Here is a 13,229-nt window from a genome sequence, read left to right on the forward strand (position 1 = left end):
TGGTAACACATGATGCTGGTTCTGTTGTGATGGTATTGGTATACTCAGAATGCTCATGGAGGTACAAGCTTTTTAAATTTTAGGTGGTAGTCTTCCCCAAGAATTCCATTTCATCACAAGACAGTAATCCAGAAAAGGAGGGAAATAACATGAAAAATTAGAAAACCATACAAATATAGGAGAATGGTTAGGTTAATTGTAATACATCAGTGCAAGGCAATATGGTGCCATTGGAAGTTATACTGATACTGTGTAAATGTTTTTCATCTTTCACACATTATACATTGACATACCAAACTGTTTTATATGTTATCCGACTCAGCATTTCTTGGACTTCAGTTCTGTATATTTAAAACTTAATTCTCATGGATTCCATGTACTGACATAAATAATTTGAATTCTGTAATGCTACTTACATATAAAACAAAACTAGGTAATGCTCCATATACTTAAAAGCACTTATGCTACTATAAAACTGAAATCAATCGTGGTACCTGGGTGGCTCAGTCAGTTGAGCATCTGACTTCAGCTCAGGTCATGATCTCACAGTTTGTGGGTTCGAGCCCCACATCAGGCTCTGTGCTGATCGCTTGCTCACAGCTTGGAGCCTGCTTCAGATTCTGTCTCCTTGTCTCTCTGCCCCTCCCCCGCTCACGCTTTGGCTCATTCTGTTTCTCAAAAATAAATAAATGTAAAAAAAATTTTTTTAAATAAATAAAACTGAAACTAATCTATTAATGAAATAATGAACCAGCAAAATATTAACTGAAAAGATAAATTTAACATAAAAAATGATATTTTGCTAAAACCAGATTTCTACTATCTGTGTAAATATGGTACCATTCCAGCAGGTTCTTTTGAATATGGTAAACCTACACAGCTGGGTACTGTGAGATGACTCACTTCTCATCATGTTGCTCTCTTGTCTACTATGGAATCTTTTTTTTTTTTTTTTCTTTTTTTACCATAGTGATCATGACATCGTTTTGTTTTTATTTGACAGTACATCATTTAGTATTACAGTCATCTCTCCCCCTGCCATTAACTCAAGCCAATTGAAGTAATGCTATATTGCCAACTACATTGTTTTGTGTTTTTTTTAAATTTTTTTTTTTAACGTTTATTTATTTTTGAGACAGATAGAGACAGAGCATGAATGGGGGAGGGTCAGAGAGAGGGGGACACAGAATCTGAAACAGGCTCCAGGCTCTGAGCTGTCAGCACAGAGCCTGACGCGGGGCTCGAACCCACGGACCGCGAGATCATGACCTGAGCCGAAGTCGGCCGCTTAACCGACTGAGCCACCCAGGCGCCCTATTGCCAACTACATTGTTAACACAAACATGGAAGCGAGTACTGAAATCCAGATTAGGCTTATACCATGACGTGTCTAAAATGAAAATTCAAAGGGTGCTTGGCTGGATCAGTTGGTGGAACATGTGACTCTTAATCTCAGGGTCATGAGTTCAAGACCTACATTGGGTGTAGCGATTACTTTAAAAAAAGAAAGAAAATTGAAAATGAAACCAGGGCTTCCTGGTTTCTGTGAATGTATCAATAGGCCTATGCATCCTAGGTGATTTAACTAGTTATTATTTTAAACTACTGGTTTGTGCTGCTCTAGACTCTGCCACTGGGGGAGAAAAAGTGGGTCTCATCTGATTTAGTCACTTACTTCCTACTATTAGCCTTCTGTTCCTCACAAGGACCAAACATGGTAAAGGCAAGAGAGAGTAGCTCAGCTGTTCAGCAAGGTAGCAGTGGGGAGGCTTGTGTAGGTGAAGAGGGTAACTGGCAGAGATCCTACTCAGTCTGTGTTGCAACAACTCCCCTTTTCCAGTGCAGAGTTTTAAAGATTTTCACTGTACTGATCTGTGATTTAGGCAGGGATAGTGAGTAAACCTTCAGAAAGGTGACTGCTGGGTCCAGCTTCCCAATTTTGGGCTGATGGAGTGGCTGATATCCTCTCCCTCCTCCCCACGTCCTGCCTTATGACATGTGAATCTCTTATTTGTCTTTAGAGAGTTAACTTTCATAATTTCTGAGAGATAATATTATATGAGAATAGATGGTCTTTAAAATACATGATATTCAGTAAATGGTATTGGAATAATCATCTGGAAAAGAAATCTTGTTGCATCAATACTAAAGTAAATTCCAAATGGATTAGAGTTAAAAGTAAATAGTGAAACCAATAATTACTATACAGAAACATTGGTTCATGTTTTAAAATTCTTTGTAAAAGATAAGATCTGAAACAATGTAAGTGTATGACAATAGAAATTGGTTATGTTAATGATAAATCTATACAATGATGTGTCCTGGCCATTAAATATTCTTGAACTGTATTTATTGATACATATGTTATGGAAAGATGCTCATTAGATATTAAGTGAAAAGTGGTTCATTACAGAATTATAAAAGAGCCAAGATCTAATACCGTTTACTAAGCTGTAGATATACTGCTAAGTTAATATTTACAGCTTTTATTTTGTTTGATCTTCATGTATGATCCTGTTTTTTTCATATATATGTATTCAATCACATATATATTCATAGACAAGTTTTCTTATAATACTTTTTAACTGTTTTACTGAGGTATAACTGTCATAAAATGTACATATTTAAAGTATACAGTTTGATCAGTTCAGGCATTTAGACACACTCTTGAAACCATCAATAAAATCAATGTAATAAACATATCTATCACCTCCAAAAGTTTCTTTGTGCCTCCCAGTAACGCTTCCTTCTTTCTTCTTCTTACCTCACCTCTACTAACTTCCATTGTCCCCAGAAAACCAGGAATCTGCTTTCTGTCACTATAGTTTTCATTTTATAGAATTTTAAATTTATTTTTATTTTTTTATTTTAGAGAGAGAGCGAGAGTGGGGGAGAGGGGCATAGATAGAGAGGGAATCCCAAACAGGCTCCACACTCAGCATGGAGCCCAACATGGGGCTCAATCTCATGACCCCGGGATCAATCTTAGCCGAAATGAAGAATCAGACACTGAACCTAACTGAGCCATCCAGGCACCCCTCATTTTCCAGAATTTTACTTAATAAAGTCATATAGCATATACTTTTTGGTCTTTTTTTTTTTTTTTTTTAACTCAGCATAATTATTTTGAGACTCATGTATATTGGGCATATCAATAGTTCATTCCTTTTCATTGCTAAGAAGTATCCTATATCACAGTTTGATGGAACTAACTTACATGCAAATACATTCACCTCTATTATTTAGGAGAATTAATACAACAATTTTCACAAAAATTTTAAAGCAGTAGCACCTTTGTTTCTGTGTAGAAAAAAAACATTGAGCGCGAGTCCTAAATTTGGTGATTGTTGGAAAGGTAATTCTCTTGAGGTGTGAGGATATGCCCAGGAGACAACATGCTGTAGCGCAGATTGAGAAGAAATCTAGGAAGAGCCTGGAAAGACATTCTGTATTTGGCATTTAAGGGTTTCTGGATATATCACGTGAAGGATTACTGTAATGGTAATTCCTGGGAACTGCTGATTGAAAAGATTATTAAACTAGATATCAGAAGATGCATTGTAATCCCAGTTGTGCCAGCTATATGACATTGATTAAGTCACATCACCTCTCTGAACTTCATATTCTTTACATAAGGGAGGATAAGAACCTTGGGCCTGTCAGGCCTGCTAATTATGTAATGCAGATTGTATTCTAGAGAAGAGTAGCCATCTATCTCATTAAGGGAAGAAAGGGTAGGAACTGAAATCTAGTGTCCTCTACGACAAGTTGTGTGCCTTAACATGAGGCGTATCTGCTCAGAGCAGAAAGCCTTTTTCAAATTTTCACAGTTGCCCATCTATTCAAGCAGTGTACAACCACACTGAGTCTTCCTGGAAGGGAGGAAAGGGGGGTTGAATGAGATGCTTAATTTGCTCCAGGTGCTATATAGACCGTAGTGGCTCTGTCTATGTCTACCTCACAGGATTGTTACAGAGAACAATGACATGTGTGTGAAAGTACTTTGAAAAGTACAGTGTTACATAAATATAATGTCTTGATATTTTGCTCTTCATCTGTGGTTTACTTTAGGGTAGATACAACAAGAATTGAATACTCCATTCCTTTAAGAGAAAACTGGGCACTGCCATACTTTGCATGCCAAATTGCTGCACTTACAGGCTATTTAAAAAGCAACCTAAATACTTACGGAGAGGTAAGATACAAACTTATTTGTCACAGTTAATTTTGATGTATTGCAAATGTATATAATTTTAAAGTTAGTCATATTAACAGGTCAGTGATATTCAGTGAAGCCTAATTACTACATAATAAAGGATATATTTACAGAGTCTTACTATAACACTATTAGTCTAGTCAGATTGACGGGTAAATTATTATTTTTTAAAGTTTATTTATTTATTTTGAGAGAGGCAGAGACAGTGCCAAGTGAGGGAGGGGCAGAGAAATGGAGAGTGAGAATCCCAAGCAGGCTTCGTGTTGCCAGCGCAGAGGCCCACGTGGGGCTTGAACTCACGAAACCATGAGGTCATTACCTGAGCCAAAACCAACAGTCAGATGCTTAACCAACTGAGCCACCTAGGTGCCCCTGACGGGTAAATTATTTTTAAGAGAAAGGAGATGTTGTATTGTTTCAGTGCAGTTACTTGACAAATAAATGAAGAGTTTATTATTTTGAAAATTAATCTCTCATTATTTTACCATTTTTTTCTGTAATATTGATAGCTTTTAGTCATTGCAAGTTAAGAAAATATTAATGAAGATGTATATAGTGACTACAAATGGCAGCAGTGTTATCTTTTATGGTAGCACCGCATATTTTCTGTTTTTCTGGCAACCACAGCTCTAATTTTTTATCACAATGATTTTGTCATTTTGAAAGGTTATACAAGTGGAATTATATAGTATGTTATCCTTCAAGATTGGCTTTTTTTCTTTTTTTTTTAAATGTTTTTTTTATTTTATTTTATTTTCATTTTTATTTTTTTTTGCAGAAGCTACAACCTTTCTATTTATTTTATTTTTATTTTTGGGACAGAGAGAGACAGAGCATGAACGGGGGAGGGGCAGAGAGAGAGGGAGACACAGAACCGGAAGCAGGCTCCAGGCTCTGAGCCATCAGCCCAGAGCCTGACGCGGGGCTCGAACTCACGGACCGCGAGATCGTGACCTGGCTGAAGTCGGACGCTCAGCCGACTGCGCCACCCAGGCGCCCCTTAAATGTTTATTTTTGAGAGAGAGAGAGGGAGAAAGAGAATGAGCAGGGGAAGGGCAGAGAGAGAGGAAGAGAGAGAATCCCAAGCGGTCTCTGTACTGTCAGCACAAAGCCTGACATGGGGATCCATCTCACCAGCTGGGAGATCATGACCTGAGCCGAAATGAAGAGTCGGAAGCTTAACTTAAGCTCCGTAGCCACTCACGTGCCCCAAGATCAGCTTTTTTCATTTAGCCTAATGCCCTTGACATCCACCTAAGTTATTGCATTGTGTCAATAGTTTGCTTATTTTCATTGCTGAGTAGTATTGGAATAGGATGTGTATTTTAATCACATATTTGGTAGTTTGCTTCCCATTCTTGAGGCTAGATCTTGTGATCCCTGTTGCATCAATCTGTCCAAGCTCAGATCTTTGTGCAGTTATTTGGAGCTATGTAGACATATCTGTGGTTGATTACTGAAATACATTTAATGTGTCAAGTAATATGTGTAAAATAGTTAACAATAAAGGCATAGTTGAAAATGAAGTGAGCAGGGTAAAGGATAGACAAAAGTGCACAGAATTTTGAAAATGTTCAAAGAAAGGAAAAACAGCTAATTGTGCAGATTGTGTTTGACATATATTTTTTAAAAATCTTTAAGTGTTTGTTTATTTTTAAGAGAGAGAGCATGCATGAGCAGGGAGAGGCAGAGAGAGGGAGACAGAGGATCTGAAGCAGGCTCCACACTGACAGTGGAGAGCCCGATGTGGGGCTCTGAACTCATGAACTGTGAGATCATGACCTGAGCTGAAGTTGGGAGGCTTAACTGACTGAGCCACTCAGGCAACACCCCCCCCACACACACACACACCCATATATTTCTATCTTATTTCACACTGTATATACTTTAAAGTAGTTTGAGGGTAAACCCGTGGCATGAGTAATTTGCTTTATTGTACTGTAGCTTTACATGTACTGGACCTACATGTCCAGTAGGTTAGTTAGGCCGGATCTAGACCTGATTTCTGGTACTGTTTTCTCAGGGGATGATGGTTTCACATCTGGTTATTAGAGTTCTGGTTGTTCCACATTAGAAGTTTCCAGAACACTTTCTCTTAAAGCTATGGTGCTATGAAGAGCAGAAGCTTATGTGTTCTATCAGTGCTAAGCTCTTCTAGGCCTTGCAGTTGGTATTCTTTGACCAACTGATAGAATTTTTCCATGTCTTACACTTTGTTTTCTGGTCTTAATCTTATTCAGGGTGCTGGAAAATCTTTATATCTGCTGACGGCCTGAAGTATTTCTCATTTTGGAATCTATTATTTTTTAATTTTTAAAAAGTGTGTGTTTTTTTTGTTTTTTTTTTTTTTTGAGAGAGAGAGACAGAGCGTGAGCAGGGGAGGGGCAGAGAGAGACACAGAATCTGAAGCAAGCACTAGGCTCCAAGCTGTCAGCACAGAGCCTGATGCGGCGCTCGAACTCATGAACTGTGAGATCATGACCTGAGCCAAAGTTGAATGCTGAACCAACTGAGCCACCCAGGCGCCCTGAAAGACTTAGTTTTAGAAGAGAGCATGGCTATTATCTTAGGTTTCTTGACTAGACTAGACCCTTATTGCCTTTCTCCTTTGCTATTCTTATCAGAACAAAGTCATGTGATACCATGCCTGATGGAGGAATTGGCAATAAAAATGCAGATCCCTGGAGGAAGTAGAGGTTGTTAGAAATATGCTAAGGAACAATGGATTTGTCACACTTGGGTTTCTCACTAAGGGATCACTTGGGAGATAACATTTGGAAAGACAGAATTGATTTTAGCCAGGCAAGGACAAGAAGTCCTTGTGTTTAGTATGTTAGCAGAGGGAAAAAGAGTTTTATATGATTGACAGTACAAGCACTGGGGAAAGGCAAGGGCACACATTTGCTGAGAAATAATGAAAAAAGAGCAGTGGGCTTTTTTCCTTTTTTCCTTTCCTTGGAATAGGCTGAGACATAAACAGACTGTTTAAATGGAAACTCTTAGGGAAATTTGGAAGTGAACATGTTTTTTAGAGTGAATGGAGTTACTTTCACAATACAAAAGCCCATCGACACGTCTGGCAAAAGCCACCGTTGTCTTATATTTTTTACTTTACCTCTTGTGATAAAAGAAAAATGTACTGAATTTTTTCCCTTTGTCTTCCTGAAATTCTCAATATGGTTTTGAACTTTGAGGATTTATTTATCTCTGTGTTTTATTTAAGATCTTATTGTTTATGTAAGGATTTAATAATAATTATGTGACTTAAAAACAAAATTTCTAGAATTATATAGCTTAAAGTTGAACCAGTAACAGGGCTGCAACTGTGAGGTAACAACCTCATGGATTTTTATAGTAATAAAGCTACTGATATTTAGTTTCTTTCTTTTGTTTTCCCTAGAGGTTTTGCTACTTGTTGATGAGTGCTTCAACTTACACGTTTATGATGATGTGGGAGTACAGCCACTATCTCTTATTTCTTCAAGCAATATCTCTGTTCTTGCTAGATAGTTTTTCACTGGAGCAAAGTGAGAAGGTATTTTGAATTTTAAAATTGTGGTTTTAAATCCGGAGAATAAGTATTTTTATAGTGTTGTATCTTTAGGTAATTTGGCTTTTAAGCTTTATTTTGAAATTTTTGTTGTTTGGGTTTTGTTTGTTTTGTTTTGGGGGGCAGCGGTGGGATTATTTTGAAATGTTTTAATAGGCTCTGACTTACACTTGTACTCAAAAGATTGTTAAACTCATTCTCCCAGCCGTTTAAGGACTTCGAAATTCCCTTCAAGACAGCCTGCTTACCCAAAGTCACCATGTGCTTCTGCTCTTTTGAGCCATTTCTCCTTCCCTTTCTATTTCTTAAAAAAAAAAAAAAAAAAAAAATGAAATATAGAATATACACAAAAGAGTGTATATACGCTGTGTAAATATACTATATAGAATAAAACATGACTGTTTGACCATCCAGGCCAAGAAATAGAGCATTTGAATACCCAGAAGTCCTGCTTTTAACTGCTTCCAGTCACATCTTGCTCCCTCCCCAACAGAGGTTCACTGTCCTGAGTTTTGTTAATCCTTTCCTCCTGTTTCCTTGTGGTTTTTACCACCTATCTATATATTCCTTAAAACATGCTGAAAATAATGTATTGTTTACTTTTGTCTGATTTGCTTTTGAGATTCATTCTTGATGATGTAAAGACCTGTATTTCTTTCATGTTTATGTATTTACACATTCTATTGATGGACATTTCAGTTTTTTTCCAGTTTATTGTCCATATGACCAGTGCTGCTATAAGCATTCTTACCTGGTACATAAGTGTATAGAGTCTAGTGTATACTAGAGTATACACTTCATAGTGGAATTACAAGTCAAAGGATATATGCATATTCAACCTAACCACATACCAAGTCTTTGTCCAGAATGGTTCTATCAGTTTATATAACTGCCTACAGTGGTTAAAGGTTCCCATCAATATTTGGTTCCTTTTTTTATCTTTATCTTTTTCACTCTTTTCTTATCTTTTATTTGTAAACATTTATTAAGTATTTAATATGTTGTCCAAGCCAGAAACTCTTGGGTCTTCTTGCTCTTTCTTGTCTTCATCCTATATATTTAGATGATCCAGAATCCTGATGAATACCAACATTTAGGTTAATTGAATTGAGGGTGTTTAACATAAAGAGTCATTAATCAAATACAATGCCATTATCTTATTAATTGAAAGGGTAGTAAGAACCCAAAAGCATCATACAGGAAGCAACTGCAGGAAGCAGTTACCACCACTAGAGTTGAGGGAGCAAAGGGGAGAAATTGGAGTTTTTAAAACTTCAAAACTTAGAAGAGGAACCCCTGTGGAGCTGAAACTTAAGCTTCTAAGGAGGGGCTGCCTCCCAGCTTTGCTGGAGTCTCTGAACTGGAGAAATGGAACCCAGACTTCTGAGAATGGGGGCTCTGTCCAGCTGGCCCTGGGGTCTCCGGGGCAAGAGAATGTGTTACAGCTGGTCTGTCGAGTGTTGGAGAAGCTGCACATGCATTTAGCTGCTTTAGCTGGAAGGAATTGCTCTAGTGGAGTGAAGAAGTATTGCTGATATGATACTCACAGGAGCTGCAAAGCAGACAGGAAGCCACAAGCTCCTCCCTTCTTCTTCAGCCTTATTATCTCTCTAGCATTTCATATTGGCAGAGTTTAATAGGGAGCCAACTGGAAAAGCAGAGACATAGAAAGCAGAGTCCTCAACCCCAGCATTACAAGACAGTGGGTAGAGGGATAGGTTTGGAGCTAAGAGACAGTCACTCAATAACTAGCACACATCTCCAGAACCAGCATCCCAAATCAGGAAGTAGAATATTTTTAACACCTGGAAGATCCCATTGTGCCTTCTCCCTGTCAATGTTTCAGCCTTCCTACAGTGAGGTATTTCTTTTTCTTAATGGCTCTGGCCTTCTAAGAGGCCAGATATTTTTTGTTCTGTTTTTCTTTTTCTTTCTCTTTTTCTTTTTCATTTTCTTTTCTTTTCTTTTCCCTTTAATACTCTGTCTTTTGATTTCCTCCCCTAACTAATGTCTATATTTTGTCTTAGTTTTCCCTTTCCAAAAGGAATTAATCTTATGGTAGAGAAAATTACTATATTATTGAATTTTAGAAAAGAAATCTTTTTTTTTTTTTTTTTAGAAAAGAAATCTTCTAAGACAAACAACTTTCTCAGGAGATCTTCTATTAGGATATTGAATTTGACTTTCTTATGCTCACTGTTAAATGGACCAAATCTAAAAATACTGGTCTCTGGTGCTACATTTCATGGCAATGTTTTTACTAGGTGGTGTTTGGGAACTGCTGCTAAAGGTTATAATTTTTGATGTATGCAGTTTGATGATGTATAGATGGATTTTAATAACAGGGCAAGCCAAGTAAAATTAAATCAGAGCCTGGGACTAAGATTTTTTCAGTCTGATTTAGATGTCCTTGGTTTTAAAGCTTTTTACTTTGCTTATAAGAGTTATTTCTAAGAAAATAAGAAATTCATTTCATACCATAACATTAAAAATACAGATTAAACATTTGTATAATATATCCTAAATTATAGTAGAGCATTTATTTTATAATTGGATTATAATAATATAATTGGATACTAATAATTATTTATAATCTACTCTAAACAAAACCAATGAAAAGATGTACAGTAAGATTCATTTTATTCTCATTCATCTTATTTTGTTTCAACAGGTTCATGAAGTTTATAAAATCTATATATTTTCTCTCTTTCTGGGATATTTACTGCAGTTTGAGAATTCAGCTTTATTGGTGTCTCCTCTATTAAGTTTAGTAGTAGCCTTAATGCTTGCTAAGTGCCTTCAGGTAATAAGAATTGTCTTTTTATCATTCTTGTGGTAAATTTTTTAATTGTTCATTTTTCATGCCTCACTTCTTTGTTCATGGTTGTTTTCCCCACAGCTGAATGTGAAAAAAGGAACTTTTATAGCCAAAATAATGAAAGTGATTAATTTTTACTTGGTGTGTACTCTGACAGTGACACTGAATATTATAATGAAGGTAAATAACTCTGGGTCTGAAATTCATGTAGAAGAGCAAGTTGAATAATGAAAGTACGGGGCTAAATTTTAATGAGCATAATAACATAGCATGGTAATAAAGTTTTTACAGTAAAATTACAAGTTGAACAATGATCATTCTTTCATGAGAATATAGGATTCTGATTCTTTTCTAGATACGCTTAAAAGATACGCCTTATTTTCCATTTCATTTAAAATATTAAGTAATATATGGAGTAAATTGAGATGAGTAAAAGTGTTCAAAAGAGTATGTCAAGTCTCCTTGTTTCATAGTTATAGCATGTATTATTTAGTTCCTTTTTAATTCATATTTTTTGTTTTATAGTCTTGCTGTGTTTTCAGTTTCTAGACAGAAACATATTGCTATGAGCATAGCTAATAGTTCTTTGTTGTAACTAGTGTTTTTTACTTCCAGATGTTTGTCCCACACAAAGAAAATGGGCACATGCTGAAATTCCTTGAAGTAAAATTTGGATTAAATATGACTAAGTAAGTTTTATTTATTAATTTTTTTAAGTTTATTTATTTTGAGAGAGAGAGAGTGCATGCACAAGTCAGGAAGGGGCAGAGAGGAAGAGAGCGAGAATCCCAGGCAGGCTTGGTGCCATTAGCACAGATACTGACACAGGGCTCAAACCCACAAATTGTGAGTACATGACCTGAGCCGAAACTAGGAATTTCGGCTGAAATTGACTGAACCACTCAGGCACCCCAATACGTTTTAGATTATATAAAAATTTATCTAGGGGCTCCTGGGTGGCTCAGTTGGTTAAGCATGTGACTTTGGCTCAGGTCATGATCTCCTGACTCGTGAGTACAAGCCCTGTATCAGGCTCTGTGCTGACAGCTCAGAGTCTGAGCCTGCTTCAGATTCTGTGTCTCCCTGTGTCTTTCTTCACCCCCCCCACCCCCCCATGCACGTGTGCTCTCTCTCCCTCTCTCTCTCTTTCTCAAAAATAAACATTAAAAAATTTTTTTAAAAAAGTTTGTCTAACTCTATACCACTTAGAAAATATAGGGGCGCCTGGGTGGCTCAGTTGGTTAAGCGGCCGACTTCGGCTCAGGTCATGATGTCGCGGTCCGTGAGTTCAAGCCCAGAGCCTGGAGCCTGTTTCAGATTCTGTGTCTCCCTCTCTCTGACCCTCCCCCATTCCTGCTCTGTCTCTCTCTGTCTCAAAAATAAAATAAATGTTAAAAAAATTTTTTTTTTTAATTAAAAAAAAAATAAAAAAAGAAAAAAGAAAATATAGAGCAGGGGCGCCTGGGTGGCTCAGTCGGTTGGGCGTCCGACTTCGGCTCAGGTCATGATCTCACGGTCCGTGGGTTCGAGCCCTGCATCGGGCTCTGTGCTGACAGCTCAGAGCCTGGAGCCCATTTCAGATTCTGTGTCTCCCTCTCTCTCTGCCCCTCCCCTGTTCATGTTCTGTCTCTCTCTGTCTCAACAATAAAGAAATGTTAAAAAAAATTTTTTAAAGAAAAAAAAAAAAGAAAATATAGAGCAAAAATAATCCAAGGGGTAGTAGACACTTAATTACATACCACTTAGAAAATAAATAATTTGGAAAATTATAATATCTAGGAGAAATATATTAATATTTTTTCTCATTAAAAAAATCTCATTTAGGGGCGCCTGGGTGACTCAGTTAAGCGTCCGACTTCAGATCAGGTCACGATCTCACGGTTTGTGAGTTCAAGCCCCACGTCGGGCTCTGTGCTGACAGCTCAGAGCCTGGAGCCTGCTTCGGATTCTGTGTCTCCCTCTCTGTCTCTGCCCCTCCCCTGCTCATGCTCTGTCTGTCTCTGTGTCAAAAATAAATAAAAACATTTAAAAAAAATCTCATTTAGGTGTTTTATAAATTAGATGTACTTAAACCCTAATAGTGTGACAGCATTTGAGAGTATTTTTTCTCTTAATGCAGAACAATGATACAGTCTAAAGTCAGAATAAATTAAAGATTTAAAATAAATAAAGAACCAATGTAATTAAAAAAATTTTTTTAAATGTTTATTTTTGAGAGAGAGAGAGCGAGCGAAAGAGAGAGAGAGAGAGAGAGAGAGACACAGCATGAGTGGGGGAGGGGCAGAGAGAGAGAGGGAGACACAGAATCTGAAACAGGCTCCAGGCTCTGAGCTGCGGGGCTTGAACTCAGGAACAGCGAGATCATGACCTAGACTGAAGTCGGACACTTAACCGACTGAGCCATCCAGGCGCCCCAAGAACCAATGTAATTGTAACCACTAAAAATGTTTGCATCAAAAAGAGGTGGGCAGTAAGATACTTATTTCATAGCAAAGAATCTCATTCTGGGGTCATAATAGTGGATTAGATCAGAAGCTGACTTTTAAATTCGAGAATAATGTACCTTTTGTTTGTTAAATGCATTTTTTAAATCTAAAGTGAAATAAATGACTTATGCACTGATGGAGTCCACTTGCATAACAGAA

At 37.2% G+C, this 13,229-nt stretch overlaps 1 protein-coding gene across 8 annotated transcripts in view; it reads left to right on the top strand.

The window, feature by feature from the left end:
* DPY19L4 (dpy-19 like 4) overlaps positions 1 to 13,229 on the top strand; it is a 73,408-nt gene that overhangs the window by 28,987 nt on the left and 31,192 nt on the right. For 7 of the 8 annotated variants that reach the window (XM_042973016.1, XM_042973010.1, XM_042973011.1 and 4 more), the window contains 5 exons: positions 4,072 to 4,195; positions 7,617 to 7,751; positions 10,438 to 10,569; positions 10,666 to 10,764; positions 11,200 to 11,273. In XM_042973016.1, the coding sequence (XP_042828950.1) occupies positions 4,072 to 4,195; positions 7,617 to 7,751; positions 10,438 to 10,569; positions 10,666 to 10,764; positions 11,200 to 11,273 (564 nt within the window). The remainder of the gene's footprint in view (positions 1 to 4,071; positions 4,196 to 7,616; positions 7,752 to 10,437; positions 10,570 to 10,665; positions 10,765 to 11,199; positions 11,274 to 13,229) is intronic. The other variant, XM_042973012.1, reaches the window with a different exon arrangement.

The sequence above is a fragment of the Panthera tigris genome, chromosome F2, assembly GCF_018350195.1.
Source record: "Panthera tigris isolate Pti1 chromosome F2, P.tigris_Pti1_mat1.1, whole genome shotgun sequence".
Classification (NCBI taxonomy): Eukaryota; Metazoa; Chordata; class Mammalia; order Carnivora; family Felidae; genus Panthera; species Panthera tigris.